Below are 20,623 nucleotides of genomic sequence, written 5' to 3'. Positions count from 1 at the left end.
ACAGTCCTTTCCCCCCAGCCCTCTTCCTAAAAAAAGAGATTAAAGTCTAAATAGATGAGTCAGACAAAGGGCAGAAGAAAGCAAGGAGTATTAGCTTCCTTTTACAAATAGGAAACTGAGAGGAGGATTTAAGCCTGGTCTACATTTAAAAGTTTTACTGGCACAGCTATGTCAAGAGTGTACTTTATTTATTTATTTTACCAACAGTCCTACCCTGGTAAAAGCTCTAGTATAGATGCAGTTATAGCTGTATAACTGCATTTTCACCCATATAGCTTGTGCTGGTCGGGTGATCCAGCGTAAGCTATACCAGTATAAGCACATTTATTCCAATGTATCTGGTCCACACAAGAGGTTTTGCCAGTACCGAGGTAGACAAGCCTTAAGTAACTTGCTGAAGCTCATGCTTTTTAAGTCTATGACAGAATTGAACCCAGATCTGAATCCAAATTCAGTTTAACCATAAGACCATTCTTCCCCCACATATTCTGTTTAACTGCAACAGAGTGTGTAGGTACAAAACTATATTTTTTGTCTGTTTCATGGTGTAGCCACACATGGGTAGATAGCCAAGCATATGCTTTTTCTTATAAGTAGAAAATCTAAGGGCATGCCTACACTACAAACTTAAGTCAGCATATGTTAGGTTAATTTACAGCCACCAAAGTAATTACTGCGGTGGTTCGTGTTCACACTACCCCGCTTTGTCAGTGGAGTGTGTCCTCATCAGGAGTGCTTCCACTGACTTGAGAGGCAGGGTTGGTGGGGTGAATGACTGAGAGCCTGGGCTCTCAGCTCTGTATGCAGCACTGCTCCTGGCTCTGGGCTCCCTGCTGGAGCCTTGAAATTGACAAGAAAGCTGGGACCAGTGGGGGGGCTTCAGCTGAAGCCCGGCTGTCCGGTGGACCCCTCATGCTCTGCAAGGAACCTGGCTGTGCCCCGCCGCCGCCCCCCGCGCAACGCCTACTGGGAGCCCAGAGCCTTGGTTCAGCAGGGCTAGCCAGGAGCTGGTGCTGAAGCAGGGAGCCTAACTCTTTAGTGTAGACCAAGCCCAATTTATTTGTTAGTTATAATACCTCCTTGTACAATAGTGTGGTTGAAAGATAGCTTTATGAAATATAGCATTTATTTCAGAACTGGAATAGGACTCCTTTATTTTTCTGCAGCGTTAGACTGTTATCTGTTCAGAATTTATTTGATACAGTGTTTGTGGTATTTAAGATTTTTTTTATTTGAAAAAGGATCATGAGAGCTCAAGCTACATACAGATGTTTTAAATATTGCCTATTAAGGAAAAATATGAACTGTTCAAACTTCTCTAAAATGAATACTTCTTTTTTTTTGTATCTAAACTAAAATGTTTTCTCCAGTTGTGGTAATACACACACACTCATCCTGTTACTGTTTATGCTGCTTCCCTTTTCAAAATATAAATAATTTTTTCATAATAAGCAATTTACAGATGTCAGGAGCATTGCTGATCACAATTGTTTTGTTTACAAGCCAAATGGTACAAAGAATATTTTCTTCTGTTGAGAACGTGGGACATAGTCATGCAATAATATCCCCGTGAAGGAGTATTGTATCCTGTTATGTCTAGAATAAATGAGAAAAACCTAGATCACTTCAAAGTTAGAAGTAATGGAGTTTTTTTATGGCCCTAAGGTTAAGGCAGAGTACAGGATGATTCAAAATAATTGGAAATGGGTACAGAGCCTTTGACTTGTAGGTCATGGGTTTCAAATCCAGCCCAGGACTGTAGTGAACAAAATCTCTTACTTTCTCCTAGTTTTTTAGTGGCCTGTGTAAAATGAATTGGTCTCATTTCTTGGCCCAATAAGCGAGAATGCACCAAGAGAATAAAACATTTCTGCATTTGGTACTAACTGGCTTCCTAATTGGTGAAGTCAGCACTCAGACAACAAGGATTTAAATGAGCCCTGGCAGAGCCAACTGTTCTTTCCTCCTCAGGGTATTCCTTATAGGTCAGTATTGAGGCATATAGGTGGCATGGTTTGATGGAAACCTTGCACTGCCACTCTCCATGATGCTTTATTCTGTGAGCAAACTGAGTTCTTTTTTTTAAAAAGGAAAAGAATAAAAGTGCCCCAAACACTGAAAATACCTTGGATCTCCTGGCGAGTTTGATTTTACTGTTCATGCAGCAATAAATCAGGTTTCTAGTCTACATTATTGCTGCTGCTGATTCCTAAGAGGAGGACTAACTTTCCAGTGCCTTAAAAGTCTTTTGGTTTCTCACCATTTGTGTTTTGAACTCCTGTGAAATAGTTGAATGTCAAGATTTTTGTGGCAGTAAATGCTATCAAACGGTGAATCGCCCTCTTAGGGATTTTAGTTGAGGTAATAAGATGATGAGTAGTTATATTTTTCTTCAAGCCTGCTTCTGTTGGCTTCATAGAACCACATTAATCCACTAACTAGGTTTTCAGTAGATCGATATTGTCCATTGGGGGTTTTGCTGTCTAATATTATCAGATTAACATCCTCCATGGGCTGCTTACAGGACATTTATTCCCACTAAGGGCTGATCTACACTAGAGAGTTTGATCGACAAAACAGTGGAGGTATACACATTCAAATGCTCCTCCCACGGATGTAGCTCCCTTGATATGCCAATGTAATCAAACCATCTCTAAGACAGGTGTAGGGCTTATGTCGGCATAGATAGGGCAACTCAGTGTCAGTGTAGACACTGAGGTCCCTTACATTGGTAGTTATCTGTCATTCTTAGAGCCCTGAAATTGATAAGAAAATCAGGTGGGAGTGGGGCGAAAAGCCCTGGGCAGCTGGACTCCAGCTGCAAGATGGGACAGGAGAGTCTGTGGGCAGCTGGACCCTGGCTCCCAGCCACGATCTGGGATGGGAGAAGTCGCAGGTAGCGCTTCCTGCCATGAGCCAGGCAGCCTTGTCAATTTTGACAAGGCTGCCTCTCCTGGTAGGAGCAGGCAGGGACAGGGGAGCAAGAAGCTAGGAGCATGGGAGCCTGTGGGGCTCCTAGCAGGGAGCTTGAGAGCCCAGTCTCTGTTTCCTACACTGCCCCTCTTAGGTTGGTAGAAGTGTTCCTGGTGAGGCAGTGCTGGTAAATTACTGCATTGGCTGTAAGTGGACCTGTGTTAGATCAACTTATTTTTCAAGTGTAGACAAGGCCTAATTCAGTACTAGTCTCACCTCCTGCTACATCAGAACACTGCCACTATCTTTAGTTGTGCTATATGACCTGATTTAATCATGTCAGGGCCTTGGAAGTTGGAGCAGCTCATTGCTCTTCTGTCTTTGATTTTATTGGTAGTCAGGAGAATCTCAACTTTCCCTGTCTTGGTAGAATTTCAAACAAAAAAAAAATTGATCTTGGTTAAAATAAGTGATTTGTTTACTATTTTCACATCAGTAATTGTTATTCATAAATGAATTTCTGCACTTAATAAAAATGTAAACTGAACAAACAGGTCATTTTGGGGATGTGATATTTTTTTCATTTGTCCCTGTCCTACTAACTTATGTCTTTTCTGCCTGTAAATGGAAACTGAATAAAAATCATCTTTATTGGCTTGAAAAACAATTTCTAGCTATTCTAAATAATCATTTTATATAATTATAAATGCAATTGCAAGTTGGTCAGCGTTTTTCCTTGCTGGATGTTTATCGCCAACACAATGTGACTGCGCTTAAATCAGGAGGAGTTGGGAGCAGAGAAGTGACACATACCAGAGTCCAGTGATTTAATGAGTATCTGTACACTGTTTGGCCACTGATGCTCACAGCAGGCTGGAGCCTGTTGAAAGGGAAGGAGAGCTGGGTTAATATCGATACTTATTGGATTAGACATTGTTCATATCTGATCTTTAGTTAAAATTATGTTGAATTCTTTTGCTAATGTTTGGGCTTGGATGACTTCAGGTTTTTGCCATTGTATTTGTAAGAGTCACTCTGTTGTTGTCAGTGTGGGAAAAAGTCCAGATGAATGTCCTTCTTCTCTACCTCCACCCAAAACTCACTCTTTGATAGAGGATATGTAATATTTTTATCAGTTCATGTGCTTTTTTGATGGATTCAGTGTTAGGCAAGCTGGATATAGCCACTGCTTATGTAAAGTGACACACACAACTGAAAAATTCTCTGCCTCCAAAGAGCTTATGGTCTAAACAGACCTCTGTAACACCAACCTTTGGGAGTGGTGTTTGGAAGACTTGATTCAATGCCATTTCAAATAGACATGGTTCTGAGGAACCAGTGAGTTTATATTCTAGACAATTTTTTTTCTTTTGGTTTCAGTAACTAACCTGTTCTGTTTTCATGAGTATTTATTTCTAGTGTTCTAAAGGCAGAGAGGGAGGTAGAATTTGGCAAGTTTAGAAATGAGATGGAAGCACTACTGAGATTTCATTTCCCAACGTAATTCTCCTCAAGTTGTATAAACTTTCTTGAGTTAAGTATTGTAGAAGACAGATATTACATTTTCAGTGAAACAAGCATTGTAACAATTGCCTGTTTGTTGCTACCCAGCCTCACCAAGCACCCAGCTGATTTAAATTTTCCTTATTACTTTCAGAAGTATATATTTCCTCCAAAAAGAGTAATAAAACAGCTTTTTTCTTGACTTGGAAAAAAATTAAAATAGGCTATGCAGAATAAAAAGAAAAATAGCCCAAATCCTTAGGCAAGATTTGAGTTCAGCTGAAGTTTAGCTATCAGCTGAGCTCCATTACTTGCGCACACACACACACACATGCTGCTGTCACATGTGTTCTATGGTTTACCCTTTTCAATGGCATCCACTGTGCAATGAATGTAGCTATTAGAGGATTGAGTGTGGCTGGGAGGCCAGGGTTCACAAGAGAGGCATTAGCATGTCACAAAGCTGCCAGCATAGTGAACTTGTAAAACAGAACAAGTATAAACTGATTTCTTTTTAAAGTACAGAAGGAATTGAATCTGAAAGGCAATATTGAGAGCTAACTTTATCGTACATTATATACTATAGCAAGAATTGGAAACTGAAGATATTTATAGGACAGGCTTGAAGCAATAGAAGATGCTAACACATCTGTCATGGCTGGTCTGTTCTGAGTGTTATTTCTTGAATTGAATGGCAAGTTTTTGGATCTCAACTGAGAGTGCATTTAGGAGGCAGAAACATCAGCTGGAATGATGAACGTCTTGTCAGGGAGCCAGCAATTGATTATCATAGATGTTTAGCAGCTGTTGCTTGAGCTTGCAGAATTACTGTGGAGGACTCAAGGTGACAAATAGTTTGGTAAATGAAAACAGTTCTGCATTAGATTACAGTAGAGATCTACTGTACCGTTGGCAATCTAAGTAGAAGCAGAGAGAATTCTGCTAGTCACAGCAACTGGGGCCCACTTCTGAAATATTAGTATTCCTGTAACTGGTGATGGTGTTGTTGTGCCAGCCTTATGGGCTAGCCTTGCTGCACTGGGCTACCACTTAGGGAACCAGTCTGATCACAAGTTTCTGCTTTTTATTTCCCCCAGAAGGAAAGATGATACTCTTAACTCCATGAGGTATATAGAATGAAGAGAATCATGTTGCTAACATGAACTGGCTGGTGTGTTTGGGAAAGACTGTGTCTTGTAGGAGGCATGGGTCTTGTCCTCCTCTGGAAGAAGCTGTTGGGCCTAATGCATCAAGCAATAAGTGTACTCTTGCTGGAGAACAGTTATTGTGATCTAGCAGACGAGTGATCCTGGGAAGAGGATTGCAGAGGGTATACAGGACCTCAAAGCTGTGAGGTTAAAGAGGGGATGGAGTTTTACATGACCAAATTTGAAAGAGGCGAATCAGTAATAATTGTTTCCATGTCTCTAAGGGCTTTCATGAACATTAGCAAATGGAGTCTTGCAACATCCCTACGGAGATAGGTATGGCAAGGGGAGTTGCTGAAGGTTGCCCTCAGTCTGGCAAAGTCAGCAGTAAAACCCAGATCTATTGACTGTCAGTCCCGGCTTAGACCACAAGACTGTGCTTTAGTGAAAGTTGGATGGATATGTTGAAGGGATTTCTCATGTCATCTAGTATAGTGGTTTCCAGCCATGGGCATATAGCAGAAATTCATGTTTTGTGACTGGAACCTTAAGCTCTGTGTCTTACTGATGAGCCTTGTGCTCATCAATGTGGCACTGCTGCTTGCATGCGATTTAGTTGTGTGCTTTCTAAACTACCACAGACCTTGGTATGTTCCAAACCTCAGCCTCATGCCTGACAGAAGTGTGAAGCATCCAAAGTTATCCATGGTGTGGTTTGGAGCATATGCATTTGAGTTGGAGGCTGTGAGTGTAAAGCTGACATACGCTGATCGTCAGTGGGCTTGATCAAACCTGGAACCTCTGAAGCTTAGTGTATGAGCCTCTTCTTCATGAGCTCAAAGCCATATGGCCCTTAGCTAAGGCTGTAGCAGACTCATCATTCTCTAGCTGGACTAGGTGCCACTGGAAGGGGACAAAGCACCACACCAAGCAGGCCTGGGTTACTTGAGCACACAGCCAAAGTGTGTTAAAGTAGTCATGTTGCCTGACTACTTCAGGAAACACTAGTTTTGTCCATATTAAAGTCTCTCTTTAAATCCTTTGTTAAACTAGGCCATGATTGGACCTGGGTCAGCCAATGCTGTGTAGTATGAGAGGAACGGGAAGGCATAGGATTAATCTAGAGTACAATTATTTGGGAGGCCACATGGTAGATGGAATTGGACAATTCTGCTTCTCCCTTAATTGACCAATCTTGTGCTTTTCACTCTGTATGTTGAAATAGGTCATAGGTGTTGCGGGTAGTGTATGTTTAGCCCTGGTGCGAAACTTCAGCCTTTCTTCTCTTAAATTCCTACCACCCAGGGAATAGATACATACACTCTGCTTTATATTTGCAGCTTGAAAATTGCACACATTCACAATGCTAATATGATTTCCTTTTCCTTCCATAGCCTCTCCCCTTCTGCTTTTTGCCAATCGTCGGGATGTCAGACTGGTGGATGCTGGAGGAGTGAAGCTGGAGTCCACAATAGTGGTCAGCGGCTTAGAGGATGCCGCTGCAGTTGACTTTCAGTACTCACAAGGCATCATTTACTGGACAGATGTAAGCGAAGAGGCCATCAAGCAAACATACTTGAACCAAACTGGGAATGTAGTGCAGAATGTCATTATTTCTGGTCTGGTTTCTCCGGATGGCCTGGCATGTGATTGGATTGGTAAAAAGCTGTACTGGACGGACTCAGAAACCAATAGAATAGAAGTTGCTAATCTCAATGGAACGTCTAGAAAAGTTCTCTTCTGGCAAGACCTTGACCAGCCAAGGGCAATAGCCTTGGATCCAGCACATGGGTAAATATTAATCTGAGTTTGCATGGCTGCAGTGTCACAGTTGTTTTGTGAGGGATTTTTGGCTATATAAAAAGAAATATAATCTCTTGTTTCAAATAAGCTCTTGTTTCAGATTCTACTTTCTCAAGGTATTTTATTGCTGAACATATGTTTAGACTTAAATACAATGTGGCAAGGAATGACAACCCAGATACAGAGCCAAAATTAAAATAAATATATATACACACACATAATAGCCAAGCTTAGGTGCCAATGAAAATACTCAGTCAGTAAGATCTTTCTTTTCCACTTTGCCTTAACATTGTAAATTTCTATTCCTGCAGTTAACCTGTCTGGTAAATTATTAGAACACTTATTTGGGATGCGATGCATGTGGGTTTTTTTAAATGCATGTAGACATAATGTATGTAAATCTCCATTAGTCAAAACAAGAATTCTCACATGCTTTGCTTTGGTAAATAAAAGCCAGTGTGTTGAAATGGTGATTTTCATTTAATTATGTAAGTGCTGGCAGGTGAATGAAGCGGCAGGGTTGTTATGCTCTCCAAAGGGTCTGAGACCATTCGGAGTCCATCTGCAGGAAAGGGGGAAATGTGTTGCCACCACTAAATCAGGCACCTGCAACAATTGTAAAAACACTTCGTTCTTGCACATGCACACTTCGAACTTTGTACTAGTGCTGCTGAGTGTGCCTTCTTGGATAAAGTACGTAATTTTATGCCTGAAGCAACCAAAGGCCCCCAATGTAGATCAGGATCCCATTGTACTAGCATTGTATAGGCATATAGTTTGGGGGGGAGGCTCTCTGCCCCAAAGAGCTTACACTCTAAATATACAAGATAGGCAAAGAAGGTGAGTGTGAGTGTGAAGGGGATAAGCTGAAATGATTTGCCCAAGGTTATGCAGCAAGTCCATAGCTGAGCCAGGAAAGTGTCCAGGTCTCCTGAGTCCCTGTCCGTTGTCCTGTCCTGAAGCTGCATGGTTCCAGCTAGTCCTGGCAGCTCTGTCCACTCAGAATTCTTTGTGAAGGGTCACTTTCTTCTTCTCTTCTGAACTAAGCAACTCCCAAATCTTCCTCCTCTTTTAGAAAGTCCAGCACCAGCCAAAGCACACAATCGATTTGGGCTCTTAGTGAGAGATGTTGAAGAAAAAATAGATAGGCATGTAGAATCCAGTATAAAAGTAAAGGAATTTTGCTGGATTTCAGTAACATAGGAGTGACTGGCAGTGAGTTGGGAGAGAATCAGTCTCTGCAGACCCATTTTTCCAATATTATTATTATCTTATTATTATTCAAGCATGGAATTTCTATCCATAGAGGGTCTATGATACAAGATTTTTACTATATTTGACTCTGCTTTCTTTCACATATAGTGCCACTATACCACCAGCATGCCCTACTCTTATTCCTATATATTTTTTATCCTGCTATTACTGTGTTCCATTGATCATCATTGTTCCACTACATTTCCTTGATGCCTATTATATCAATATTCTCATTTAATACCAGGCACTTAAGTTCACTCATATTAGTATTTAGACTCCTAGCATTTGTATAAAAGCACTTATAAAAATTGTTACTTTTTAGTTGTATGCTTTCATGAGATGTAACTGAATGGGACTCTTGTTCATTTGATTGTTTCTCTCCAGTTTCTACCTGTATCGTATCAACTTCTATCCACTCCATTTTACTAGGAGATAGAGAATCCCAATTAATAGAGCCTCCCCTATGGGATGTCTGTCTGAACCGTGTGCTTCTCCACACCTGTCAGCTTTTCCCCACACCTTAATGTCTCCCATACAACCGTTTTAATTTTACACGCCATGCTTCCATTTTGAGTTAGATGGAGCCCATCTTCCTGTATAGACTCTTCCTTTCCCAAAACATTCCCCAGTTCCTAATAAACCTTAAAAACCTTCCTCTCTACACCATTTTCTCATCCACGCATGAGACCCTGCAGTTCTGGTTTTCTAACTGGCCCTGCACATGAAATTAAATGCAAGTTTGCACAAATAAGGAATGCAGTCATGACTTAATATTAGTGTACCAGCTGCATGATCTCTTGATTTATTCATGTGTTGCATACATTATTGCTCAAAAAACTCAAACTTAGCGAGTTTTTAAATAAAAGTGGATTTCTGGCAAAACTGAAAACTCTGTTTCTGAATGTTTTGATGTGTTTGCAAAGAAATAGTGTGACGTTTCTTGACCAAATAGTTTTTATATGTAGCTTTGTCTCCCCCATCAAAACCCAGGGCTTGTCTACACTGAAAACTTACGTTGGCATAGTTTTGTCTTTCAGGGGTATGAAATCCACCCTCCTGAGACACATAATTAAGCTGATCTAACCCCAGTGTAGACAGCACTAGGACCTTATCTACACAACAAGTTACTTTGGTATAATTTGTCTTTCAGGGGTGTAAATAATCCATGACGTAAATTATACTGATGTAAGAAGCGGTGTAGACAGTGCTGTCAGCGAGAGAGCTTCTCCTGCCGACATAGCTACCATCTTTCACGGTGGCAGGAGTTAAGCAGCTGGGAAAGTTCTCTCCCGTCAGCTTAAAGCATCTCCACCACAAACGTTAGTGGTGTAGCTGCACCGCTGTAAGTGCTGTAGATGTAGCCTAGTTAGATGGAATAATGCTTCCATTGACCTACTTACTTTCTCTCGGGGAGGTGGATTACTTACTGCAAAGGCAGAACTCCTCCCATCACTGTAGTGAGTGTCTACTCTGAAGTGCTACAATGGCACAGCTGCAGCAGCATTTTGAGTATAGTCAGTGACGCAGAGTCTGAGTATATTGTAAGTCTAACTTGATTTATTTATACACTTACACAAGTCCTGGGAAAGAGATGATCAAACAGCATGCAAGACAGTTCCTAGTTTCAGGAATCTCAGCCCAACCTCAATGCTCAGTTTCCAGAGAGCAACTCTGCCTCAGACATTGACTCGAAGCTGAGACCAAGTCTGAGGACAAACTATCCTCCTGTTCATATAACTCCTTTTCCAAGAACTGCTGCCTCTGCACAAAGCCTTTCTTCCCAAAACTAAGAATTTGCTCACACACTAAGAAAAGGAACTTGAAAAAACTCTGAAAGGTCACTACTTTGTGACACCTGCCATAAGACCTACGTCTATGAAACTCCTTGTTTGGCTTACCTACACATTTGACCAAAGGAGAATTTCTTGGGAAAGACCACTCATGCAAAATTTCAAGTGGAAATGACCCCTCTTTTGTGTCTGCATGGAAAAGCAAAAATTAACATACAACAAAGCCTTAAAGAGACATGAAAACACTGCTATGTCTCCATAACACCAAGTAACTTGATGATAAGAGGTGTGCAAGTTGCTATTTAAGATTGTTCATTAATCCACTAACAATACATGTCAAAGTACCATCATTTTGAGTATAGTAAAGAGCCCTGGATGAAAGCTATCTGTTAAGGTTGTGCGAATTTTAGTCAGTTGGGCCCAAATTCTGCAAGCTCTTTTTTATTTATAATGTAGTTTACATATGTGAGTAGCCCCACAACAACCGTACTCATGAGTAAGATTACACAGGTGCATATGTGCTTGCAGACTCAGCACTGTGATATGGAAATCTGAATGCCCTGGAAGGTTCTAGCACAAATATTAATAAAGATCACCAGAAGTCTGGCAGCCAAGCTGCCTAGGTACAAGAAAACATTTCTCTTGGACAGCCAGTGTTGTTCACATGTTCTCTTGTTGGCTATTGTTCATAGCCTATACCACCAGGCTGTTGTAACCATGGAATCATTCTCCAAAAAATGGTCACTGCTTTGAGCTAGAAACAGAGCTTCAGGTTGAAGTTGAAAAGAACAAAAATAGTGTGAGATACGAGCATGCATTTGAATTATACCCTGTGAGATAATGGAGATGTCTTAGTCTTTTGATCCTTCTACCCTTTTCCTAATTCTGGAAGTGATGATCAGGGAACATTTCTAAATTCCTTTCTCTCTGGAAATTGTGTTTTAAGGCCAACACCTAGAGACTGTGTTGGACCATATGTGTGTCTGCATGTAAAGATTAAAATAAATTCTTCAAAGAACTAGTGAAAGTCATTAAACTCTTGTAATCAATACAGGATTTTCTGATGCACTGAGACCAATATATTAATAATATACAGCTGCTTAATATAATATAGCATTCTTTCCCATGCACTTCAAAGCCTGCTTGTTGGATGCCATTTGTGCATACATGGTATCTTAGGAGACTGAAGAGGTGGTAAACAGATTTTACTTTCCATAAAATTGGGCACAAGCTTTAAGGGGGTAGGTGGAGTGCAATGGATGAATAAGTTCCCTGGTATTTTGTTTCTGAACATCCAAATTCAAATTGCAACTTAGGCTATAAGTGAAGCTGAGTTGTCTTTAATGGAAGATGTGTGGTTAAATTCTCTGCACTGCTTTGAAAAGAAATGCAACCATGATATGTAGTTACATTTTTATTAGATGTACAGCAAACAGGTGGGGGATTCAGGGTCAGAAGTTTCATAAAGGAAACTTAGCTCTGATTTCCTTGTTTTCATATATTTTTGTTTCTTTAGAATTACAATGTTCTAATAAGACTTCAAGTTACTGGATGGGGATTTAAAGTTTTCCCTCTATTGTAACAAATGTGTTTGCCCAGAGGAGGGCATGGTTGAATTAAAAGACCTAAAAGGCCAGAAGATTTTTTTCTAAATGAAATAAGAATACATTTCAGTAAAAACTCCTTATAATGAATCTAGGTAACCATACAGGATCATTTTCCTTTAAAAAAAAAAACAAAACAAAACCCCAAGCAAAACACAAATAAAATGCCAGGAACGCTATGGGAGAATCTGAATTCATAACCAAAACAAATGAGATAATTCCCTGACCAAAAAGGAAGCTCTCAGATCAAATCTTCTTCTTTAAAAAAAATTCACATCCAAAAGTAACATGGATGCCCTGGATGGGTTGTTGGCAAGGGGGATTGAACCTATGACTTCTGGATCTAAAACTTGAACCTTTGCTACCTGAGCTAATCCACTATCTTGGAGGCTGTAGTGGACTCATAAATCTTGATATGTAAAATGGCACAGGTATTTTCTTCTCAAAGGGAAAGGTTAATAGGATCTGAGCTTGACCTACAAAACTGGTTGTAATCTAAATGGAAAGGACTAAGTTTCTCGTTTTAAATCACAAACCTACCATATCTCTCTAGTGTAGTGAAGCTAAAAGCAAACAAACCCAAGCTGCGTTGGTGTGGCTCACCACTGTGTTTACCATAGCATTTAAACACATTGTCCAGAGCTGTATTGGTGATTGATGCTGATATTCTAACATGACAAGATCAACTCACACATCACTGTCGGAGGACAAGAGCTGGAGACAGTGAAACAGTTCAAGTATCTGGAGCAAGAACCGCAGAAACGGCAGCAGCACTGGCAAAGTTAGGGCCAATTTGGGGGAACAAGAACATCTCCCTGAAGTCCACATTTGAAATTGCTGCATGCAGTGGTCATCTCTATTTTTTTTTGTATGCTTGTGAGACATGGACCCTTATGGCAGAACTCAATCGGAAAATACAGGCAGTGGAGATATAATATACTTTCGTAAAATCTTGGGAATCTCCTACCTTGACCATGTCAGTAATGAAGAGGTTCAGAACATCATTACCCAATGTGCTGGGTCATATGAAGATCTCCTGACAACTGTGAAGAAGCGGAAGCTCAAGTGTTACAGCCATGTAACAAGATCATCTGGCCTATCTAAGATCATCCTCCAAGGAATAGTACACGGGAAGAAAAGAAGAGAAAGGTAGAAGAAGAGATGGACTGACAACATAAAAGAGTGGACAGAAATGGACTTTAGGGAGACTCAGACACTGACACGCAATCATCAGGGTTGGAGACGATTGGTTGGTTGTTCATCAATAATGGTGCCCCAACGACCAATGCGATTATGGAAGCGATAACAATTCTATGGTCCTAATCCAGCAAAGCAGTTATATATGTGCTTAACTTTAAGCATTTGGGTAGAAGTCAGTGGGACTACTCATGTTTAAAGTTAACCATGTTTACATGCTGTGGTAGATTGAGGTCTAAAATCTATCAGCCCAAAAAGATAAAAACTCATTATCCTCCTCCAAAACCTTCCTTAAAACACTCCGTTGCTGTGAGGCCTACAAAAAACCTGCCAGTGGTTAGGCTGCTGGTGCATTGAAACCACTGACTATTAAGCTGACCAATATTGTCTCACTGTTCCCTTGTATTCCCCCATGTGTCTGTATCCATCTCTTATCTCTTGTCTTATACTTAAATTGTGAGCTCTTTGGGGGAGGGAATGTCTTTTTGATACGTGTCTGTACAGTACTTGGCGCAATGGGGTCCTGGTCCATGACTGGGGATCCTGATATCAGTAATAATAAAAGAAAGCTACTACATACAGTGAAGCTTGTTTTGACAACCTTCAGTGTAGCTAACTTTAGTTCTGTTCAAACCATTGGGGAAACATAAATAGCCAAAAAAAAAAAAAGATAAAATCAATAGAAATTCCAGACTGTAATATTACAAATATTGGATAGAAAAACATTAAAAACTGTAGCAGGAAAGTGTTCTTTTGAGCAACGCTTACCATTACTGATGGCAAGTTACATTACAGTTAAAATGAAGGAGATGTGCCTTTTGAATTAAACTGTTTTGATTATAATGCTGCCTGAAAAGGCAAAGATTAGTTTATTCAGTACATAAATCTCATTAATTAACTTGGAGTATAAAACTATTTTGAAACTGTTGGCTAATTGATTGGCACAGGGTAATTGGGATGAATGTATGAAAAGCAGTGTTGTTTTTTAATAATGTAAGAAAAGCAGTCAGCCATAAAATTGGTTACAAACTATATCCAGCCTTCAGATATGGCTATAATCTCTAGATGCTAAAAAGCTTTTGCTAAAGTATATCTGTATAGCTGCAGACAGCAGCATGCTTGAAGAACTTGTGGCTTTTTGTTTTGTTTTGTTTTTGGTGAGTTAGACACTTTCTCACTCTGACTTCATTTAGATTTCCTTGATATGGTGACAGCCAGTTTCTGAAATGTTATGTTGGTTTTTCTCTTTATTTTCTTTTCCCCACTCCCTTCTCTCAGGTGTGATTAGATGACCAAACACACCTACCGCTAACTGGAGTATAACTAATGATTCAGAGGCAGGTTAGAAAAAACGATTTTCAATGAGATTGAATGGAAATTGCATGGACAGGGGAGAAAATGCAGGATAGTCATTTTTTTTCCCTCCCCGTAGAAACTTTGTCCTCCATTAGCGCTCTGCTATGGGATACCAAGGTTACAAGCTGTCACTGGTTCATTACCTGAATGACTGGGCACTGTCCTAATTATCGAGAGCTTTGATCACCTTTAAAAATGAATCCTCTCACGGTTTTTAAACAGCAAAATGTACCACTGTTTTGACTCTGCGCTGCACTCTTTAAATAAAAAAAAAAAAAAAGAGGAGTGGCAGGAAAGTTGTTCTGATGCATGAAAAGTGGTTCTGGGTATCTGCTGCCCACTTTGTGCGTCTGGTAGAATGATGAGGTAGTTCAGGGCCCTTCATTGGATTCTGCCATCAGCTTCTACCGTGGAAGCTGCCTAGGAGACGACAGCAGTAGAAGCCAGTGTTCTTCAAGACACTGTTCTGAACTCTCAGTGGGTTTTGTGCATAATTGGAACAGTAAGAATAGTGAGGGGTTGGCTAGCCACAAACTTATATTGGTTTAGTTAAACAAGGTGCAAAAAGAAAATAACTAGATAAATTCATGGAGGATAGGTCCATCAATGTGTATTAGTCAGGATAGGCAGGGATTGCTGTTTGCAAGACGCTGGGACTGGCTGATGGGATGGATCACTTGATGATTACCTGTTCTATTCATTTCTTCTGAAGCTTCTGGCATTGGCCCCTGTCAGAAGACAGGATACTGGGCTAGATGGACCATTGGTCTGACCCAATATGGCTGTACTTATTTTGGTTTAGCTTAAACTTGTTTCTAATAATTTAAGTTAAAGTGAAATAACCCTGGTTGATGCTGAAATGAGTCTCCACATGGCGTATGTGAACTAATATAGCTACATCAGTATATAATTGCACCTTAAGTTAAAGTGGTGCAGCTCTGTCTGTAGAGAAGCCCATCACCACTCAGCACCTCTTATAATACATTAATCTATTGTTCTTTACCATAGTGCCTTATTTTACTCATGTAAGGCATGATATTTTAACAGCACAGCAAAAGAAATTAAAATCTGTCACCTCATATGGATTTGATTTTACATTCCACTGATTATCAATTTGAGCCAGATAGAACTGTTACTTTGAGAAAATATGCAAAGTAGCGCCTATCTGTAGTCTGTGACTACTTCCCTTAAAGCTTTTGTTTTAGTTAGCATTGAAGCAGAAATAAATTAAGGAGGGTAGCAGGGTGTCTTACATGAATATGATGCAAAAAATGAATTATACTTTGAATTACAGATTAGTTCTTTCTCCTTGTGACGAATAACACTCTCTTCCTGAGTTCTTCTTGTCACTTGGGTGTAGTGCTGCAATCCTTTTTTTCCCCTCACTCCTGGCACTCCCTGTAGGTTGTTGACCTCCCTAGGCAGGTTTTCAGTGGCTCAGCCCTCTGGCCAAATCACACAGTCAAAAGTGAACCCCTTCCACGGGTAGCAAAAGTCCAGCAAGCTACCAGGGTCCTCATCCCTATCTTTGGGCCCTTTAAATCCCACCCTTTGTTTGGGCTTCTAAAGGAGCCTTATCCCCTTTTCAGGGCATAGGGCATTTTTCCACTACTCCCGGTCCCAACCAAGGGACCTTATAGACAGTAGCCATGTACTGCTGCCTCCAGTTCACTGCTGCTCTTCCCTGGGCCTTTTCCCACATAGCCTCTTTCTTTTCACCCTTTACCTCAGGGCTGAAGTTCTCAGATCCTCTTCCTTCTTGCTGAATGCCACCAGAACCCATCTTCTGGGTCTCCCTCGAGCTCCTGTGACCAGCAAGAAGCACCCTCTCCTTGCCTCTCTGATACCAGCCAGGAACTGACCTGCTTGGGTCCTGCAGCTCTTTTTTATCTGAGCCTGCTGTGCTCTGGTTGGCGGCTTCTATGCAGCCATTCTTTAGGCAGGCCTGGAAGACCCGTTTTAGCTGCTCCTTCCTGGAGCAGGGTGTAGTAGGACTGCAGGCCCTCCAGCAGGGGGCCAAGGCGGGCCAGGTACACCTCATCACACTCCTACTTAAGGGAAAAGACTTCAGGATGGATGCAATGTTTGATGGAGTAGAAAGGTGGATTTATGGTTATGGTACTGGACTGTGACTCAGGAGATTGGAGTCCCAATTTCCACCTCTGCCACAACTTTGTGTGTGACCTTGAGCAAGTCAATGAATGTCTCTGTGCCTCAGATACTAATCAGTAGGAAGGGGATGATGATACTTTCTCCCATTCTTTCTTATCTATTCATATCGTAAACTCTTTGGGGCAGTGACTCTTTTTAAGTGGGTATACAGCCTCTAGCACAATGGGAGGGGGAGGGGGGTCCCAATCTTGGTTGGGGCTTTGTAGTGCTAATATACTATAACCAATAGTAAGGGTGTTGTGCAGTTACCTGATTTGTCACTGGTTCCCAGACAATATGAACTTCTGCTTGTTGCTGAGAGACTTTCTTAGGACTAATCCAGACTTAAAACTTATAGCAGCACAGCTGTATCAGTACAGTTGTGTCGTTGTAAGAGTGCTTGTGTAGCCGTGTTATATTGATGGGAGAGAGCTCTCCTACCGACATTATAAAACCACCTAAACAAGCGGTGGAGCTGTGTCAGTGGGAGAGTGTCTTCTGCCAAAATAGTGCTGTCCACACAAGCACTTATGCTGGCAAAACGTATGTCGCTCAGGGGGGTGTTTTGCTGGCATAAGTGCTAGTATAGACAAGGCCTTCCTTATGATTCCATTATTTCTTAGTGAACTAGCCTCCATTGCACAAACATTTTTGCACATCCATGTACTCACTGATGTGTGGTTAAGCGTTTGCAGGATCCAGGGCCCTAGTAATTGTTTGGTCCCGCAGTATGTATGTTGCATGGAGGAAAGTGGAAGAATCCCACAAATTGCAGATTATATCACAGCACAACTTCTAAATAATACAAATTGTCTTCAATATAAAGATGAGAAAAGCTGTGCAGTAGGATTCATGCTGAAGGCATGAGGACTTTGGTGCTTCATCTGTAAAGGCACATGTGACTTTCTTCTTCACAAGATGACTTGAATCTAATCTATAACTTTTAGAATCGGTTTGTGTAGTGACTGACAAGATACCTGTCTTCTGCAAAAGGCTTCTCAGAAAAAATTTAAAAAATAAATCAGATTGTACACAAGGGGGAAAAGTGCTGACAGTAGTTTAATAAGAATACCAGGTGGGGATGGAAAAGAAATCAAAAGTAGATCAAATTTTATTTCATAGCAACCATTCTGTTCAGCCCTTTCTCATAGTCATCTGCACATATGGTATTCATGATAGATGCTGAATCCAAGACCTACTGCCCAGAATGATCTGCTCAGCCAAGAGCTATATCTTTTCCCTTAAACCTTTATTCTCTTTTTTTGCTCTTTATAAATAAAAAGAGTGTGGTCTAGTGGTTTGAGTGCTGGACTGGGAGCCAGGAACCTCTTGAATTATAATTCCATTTCTAACACTTACTCATGGTGCGGCTGTAGGTAAATTTCCAATCCCTTCTAACTCAATTTTCATATGTATGAAATGGGGGTAATATTTCTGTACCTCACAGGGTTGTTGAGACTTGGTTAATATTTGCAAAGCACTTTAAAATTGAAAAAAAGCTCTCTATCTTTATCTCTTGATCACATCTCAGAAATCTCAAGGGAAAATACTCAGTAGCACATCGTTTATGGTATCTTCTCTACAGAGCATTGTCTGGGAAGCTCATTTTAAGGGAACAGTCCTAACAGCTAGAGCACACTGAAGCTGGGAAGCTCATTCTCAGGGGTCATTTCAACTACTTATAACTTTTCTGGTTTTTATATCCTTTTTGGCTGATTTCTTTTTACCCCAGGAATGGTTTTTTGGTTTTCTGTTAGTTTGAGTGGTAAAAGGTCAGCCATTTTTGAGAGCGTGTGTATGTGTGTGAGTGATACTTTACCATAATAAACAACTTGGGCAACCTTTTTTGTTTTAAAAATAAACAGTTGTAACTCTTTAGTTTCTAAAGAACTAACAGGATTTAAAAGCTAAAGTCAATGGGAGTTGTGCTGCTAAACCCTTCAGGGGGTTTGGAAAATTTCTCCCAGTGCTGTAGAGGTTTGAAGCAGATACTTAGAATTTGGCAGAAAGAGGCCACATCTGTGACTTTCTGTGATCTGTCTAAAAAAGATTGTGATTTTTTTAAAGTTTCATTCATTTTACATTCACACTGTATCTTGTAATGAGATTTATTAAGATTGTCCAAGTTGTATCGGTCATATGCATGCATCTGGAAAATTCATAGGGAGTCCTGCCCTTATCTATACAATAGGTTAGAGTCCATATGCAAGGATGTGACCTGTCTATCCAGGTACTTATTATGGTCCCTATCAACGTAATGTTTGTGCGCCTCCTATTATTTAATAAATGGGTGTTTTTCTCTTCCATCTCTGCCATTAACAAGCAGGCTTAAGGGGTGTGTGTGTGTATGTGTGTGTGTTTTAAAGAAATGAACCTGAGAATGAGGGTACTACTCTGGGCACAAAGAGGTTTGTTTTATATTTGGCATTGAATATGGCAAGATTAATGATGGTTCTTATTTCTTCTGACTAAGAGCTCCATGTTCTTGGCCTAGAATAGGAAATACCATACAAAAAGTATTACATTAAATCAGGGGTGGGGAACCTTTTTTGTGCCAAGGGCCTGATGAGTGTCCACCGCTGAATTCCCCCCCGCCGCCGAAAAGGGGCAAACGGCGACAGGGTTTCGGTGGTGGGCACTGCCACCCCCATGGAACCACGCCGCCGTCGAATCCCTCCCCGCCGCCGAATGGGCCCACGGGCTGGACCAAATGATTTTGCGGGCCTTATACGGCCCGCGGGCCGGACGTTCCCCACCCCTGCATTAAATGAACATCAAGGTTGCAAAATGAAGTGCCTGAAAGTGAGGAAATGGTGAAAATGAGGTAGCCTGAACTACATTATCTCCACCTCCTAGTATTCTACTAGATGATCATAATCCTATTTTTTCTGCAGGACCTGCATCATTCAGTGCTCAAGATGTTAAAATTTCTCCTTATAGTGGTGATGGTTTGTTTGTTTTGGGGTTTCTTTCTTAAATGGTGTGGCTGTGGGGAAAAAAATAGAAGTTTAAATATATTAAACTAAGCATCACTGGAACTTAACTGAAAAACCCGGGGACAGATCCTTAGCTTGTGTAAATCAGAATTGCTTCATTGAAGTCAATAGAGTTATGCTGATTTACAACAGCTGAGAGTCTGGCCCGCTATGTGTAAGGGGGGACTGTAAGATTAGTGACACGGTGCTTCATTTGGGGAAATGGCACAGCTGTTCCAGCTTTCTGATCTCTCATTGTCATTTATGGTATCTTCAATCTCAGCATGCTGACTGCTGCTCTCTTGTGTACAGCTCTGATTTCTTCTCCTTTAAAGATGATGACAGGAGGGATGAAATATCAGGAAATGAGAATTGACTTGCAGGTTTATACCAAAGGAAGTATGGTCTCCATCCTGTTTTGCTCCTGCACCTGGAATTTTTAAATGAGCTAAGCAGGCAAAATAGAGACGCTGGGAGTGCAATTTGGCCATTTTGCCAGACAACTATCAACCACATTCTTCGGACACATTAAACTCCACTGAGGCCCTCATTCAGCATGATACTTCAGCACATCCCAGTGTCTAATCACTCATTGACTTCAGTGGGACTACACATGTGATTAATTATCCTCCTGAATAGGGGCTTTGGTAATGAAATTTGGAACTACCGTGTTTAATTCATTGATGGACCAGTCAGCTAATGGAAGGTTTTATAGCTCGGGTGAGGCTAGTAAGCTTTTGGTTACGGAAATTTGATTTGATAGTTGAGAAGTGTTTGTGTTATCAGAAAAAGGCATATTTTTTCATTGATAAAGCTCCTGTGGGTTTTGATTGTTTTTTCCCTATCATATGTTTAGTCTAACAAAATATGATTCAACTTTGGGCACACATTGGTTTGTGCTGTCCATAAACTTCTAGTTTTGTTTTTAT

General features: G+C 40.7%; 1 protein-coding gene across 4 annotated transcripts in view; it reads left to right on the top strand.

The window, feature by feature from the left end:
• The window catches only part of LRP5 (LDL receptor related protein 5), a 233,707-nt gene that overhangs the window by 46,776 nt on the left and 166,308 nt on the right, over nt 1–20,623 (top strand). For all 4 annotated transcript variants that reach the window (XM_067540474.1, XM_067540473.1, XM_067540472.1 and 1 more), the window contains exon 2: nt 6,959–7,355. In XM_067540474.1, the coding sequence (XP_067396575.1) occupies nt 6,959–7,355 (397 nt within the window). The remainder of the gene's footprint in view (nt 1–6,958; nt 7,356–20,623) is intronic.

Source organism: Emydura macquarii, unplaced genomic scaffold, assembly GCF_026122565.2.
Source record: "Emydura macquarii macquarii isolate MOO-44397 ecotype Brisbane River unplaced genomic scaffold, CSIRO-AGI_Emac_v2 contig_587, whole genome shotgun sequence".
Lineage (NCBI taxonomy): Eukaryota > Metazoa > Chordata > Testudines > Chelidae > Emydura > Emydura macquarii.
Note: the sequence above shows the minus strand (reverse complement) of the source record. Positions and strands in the feature narration are given on the sequence as shown.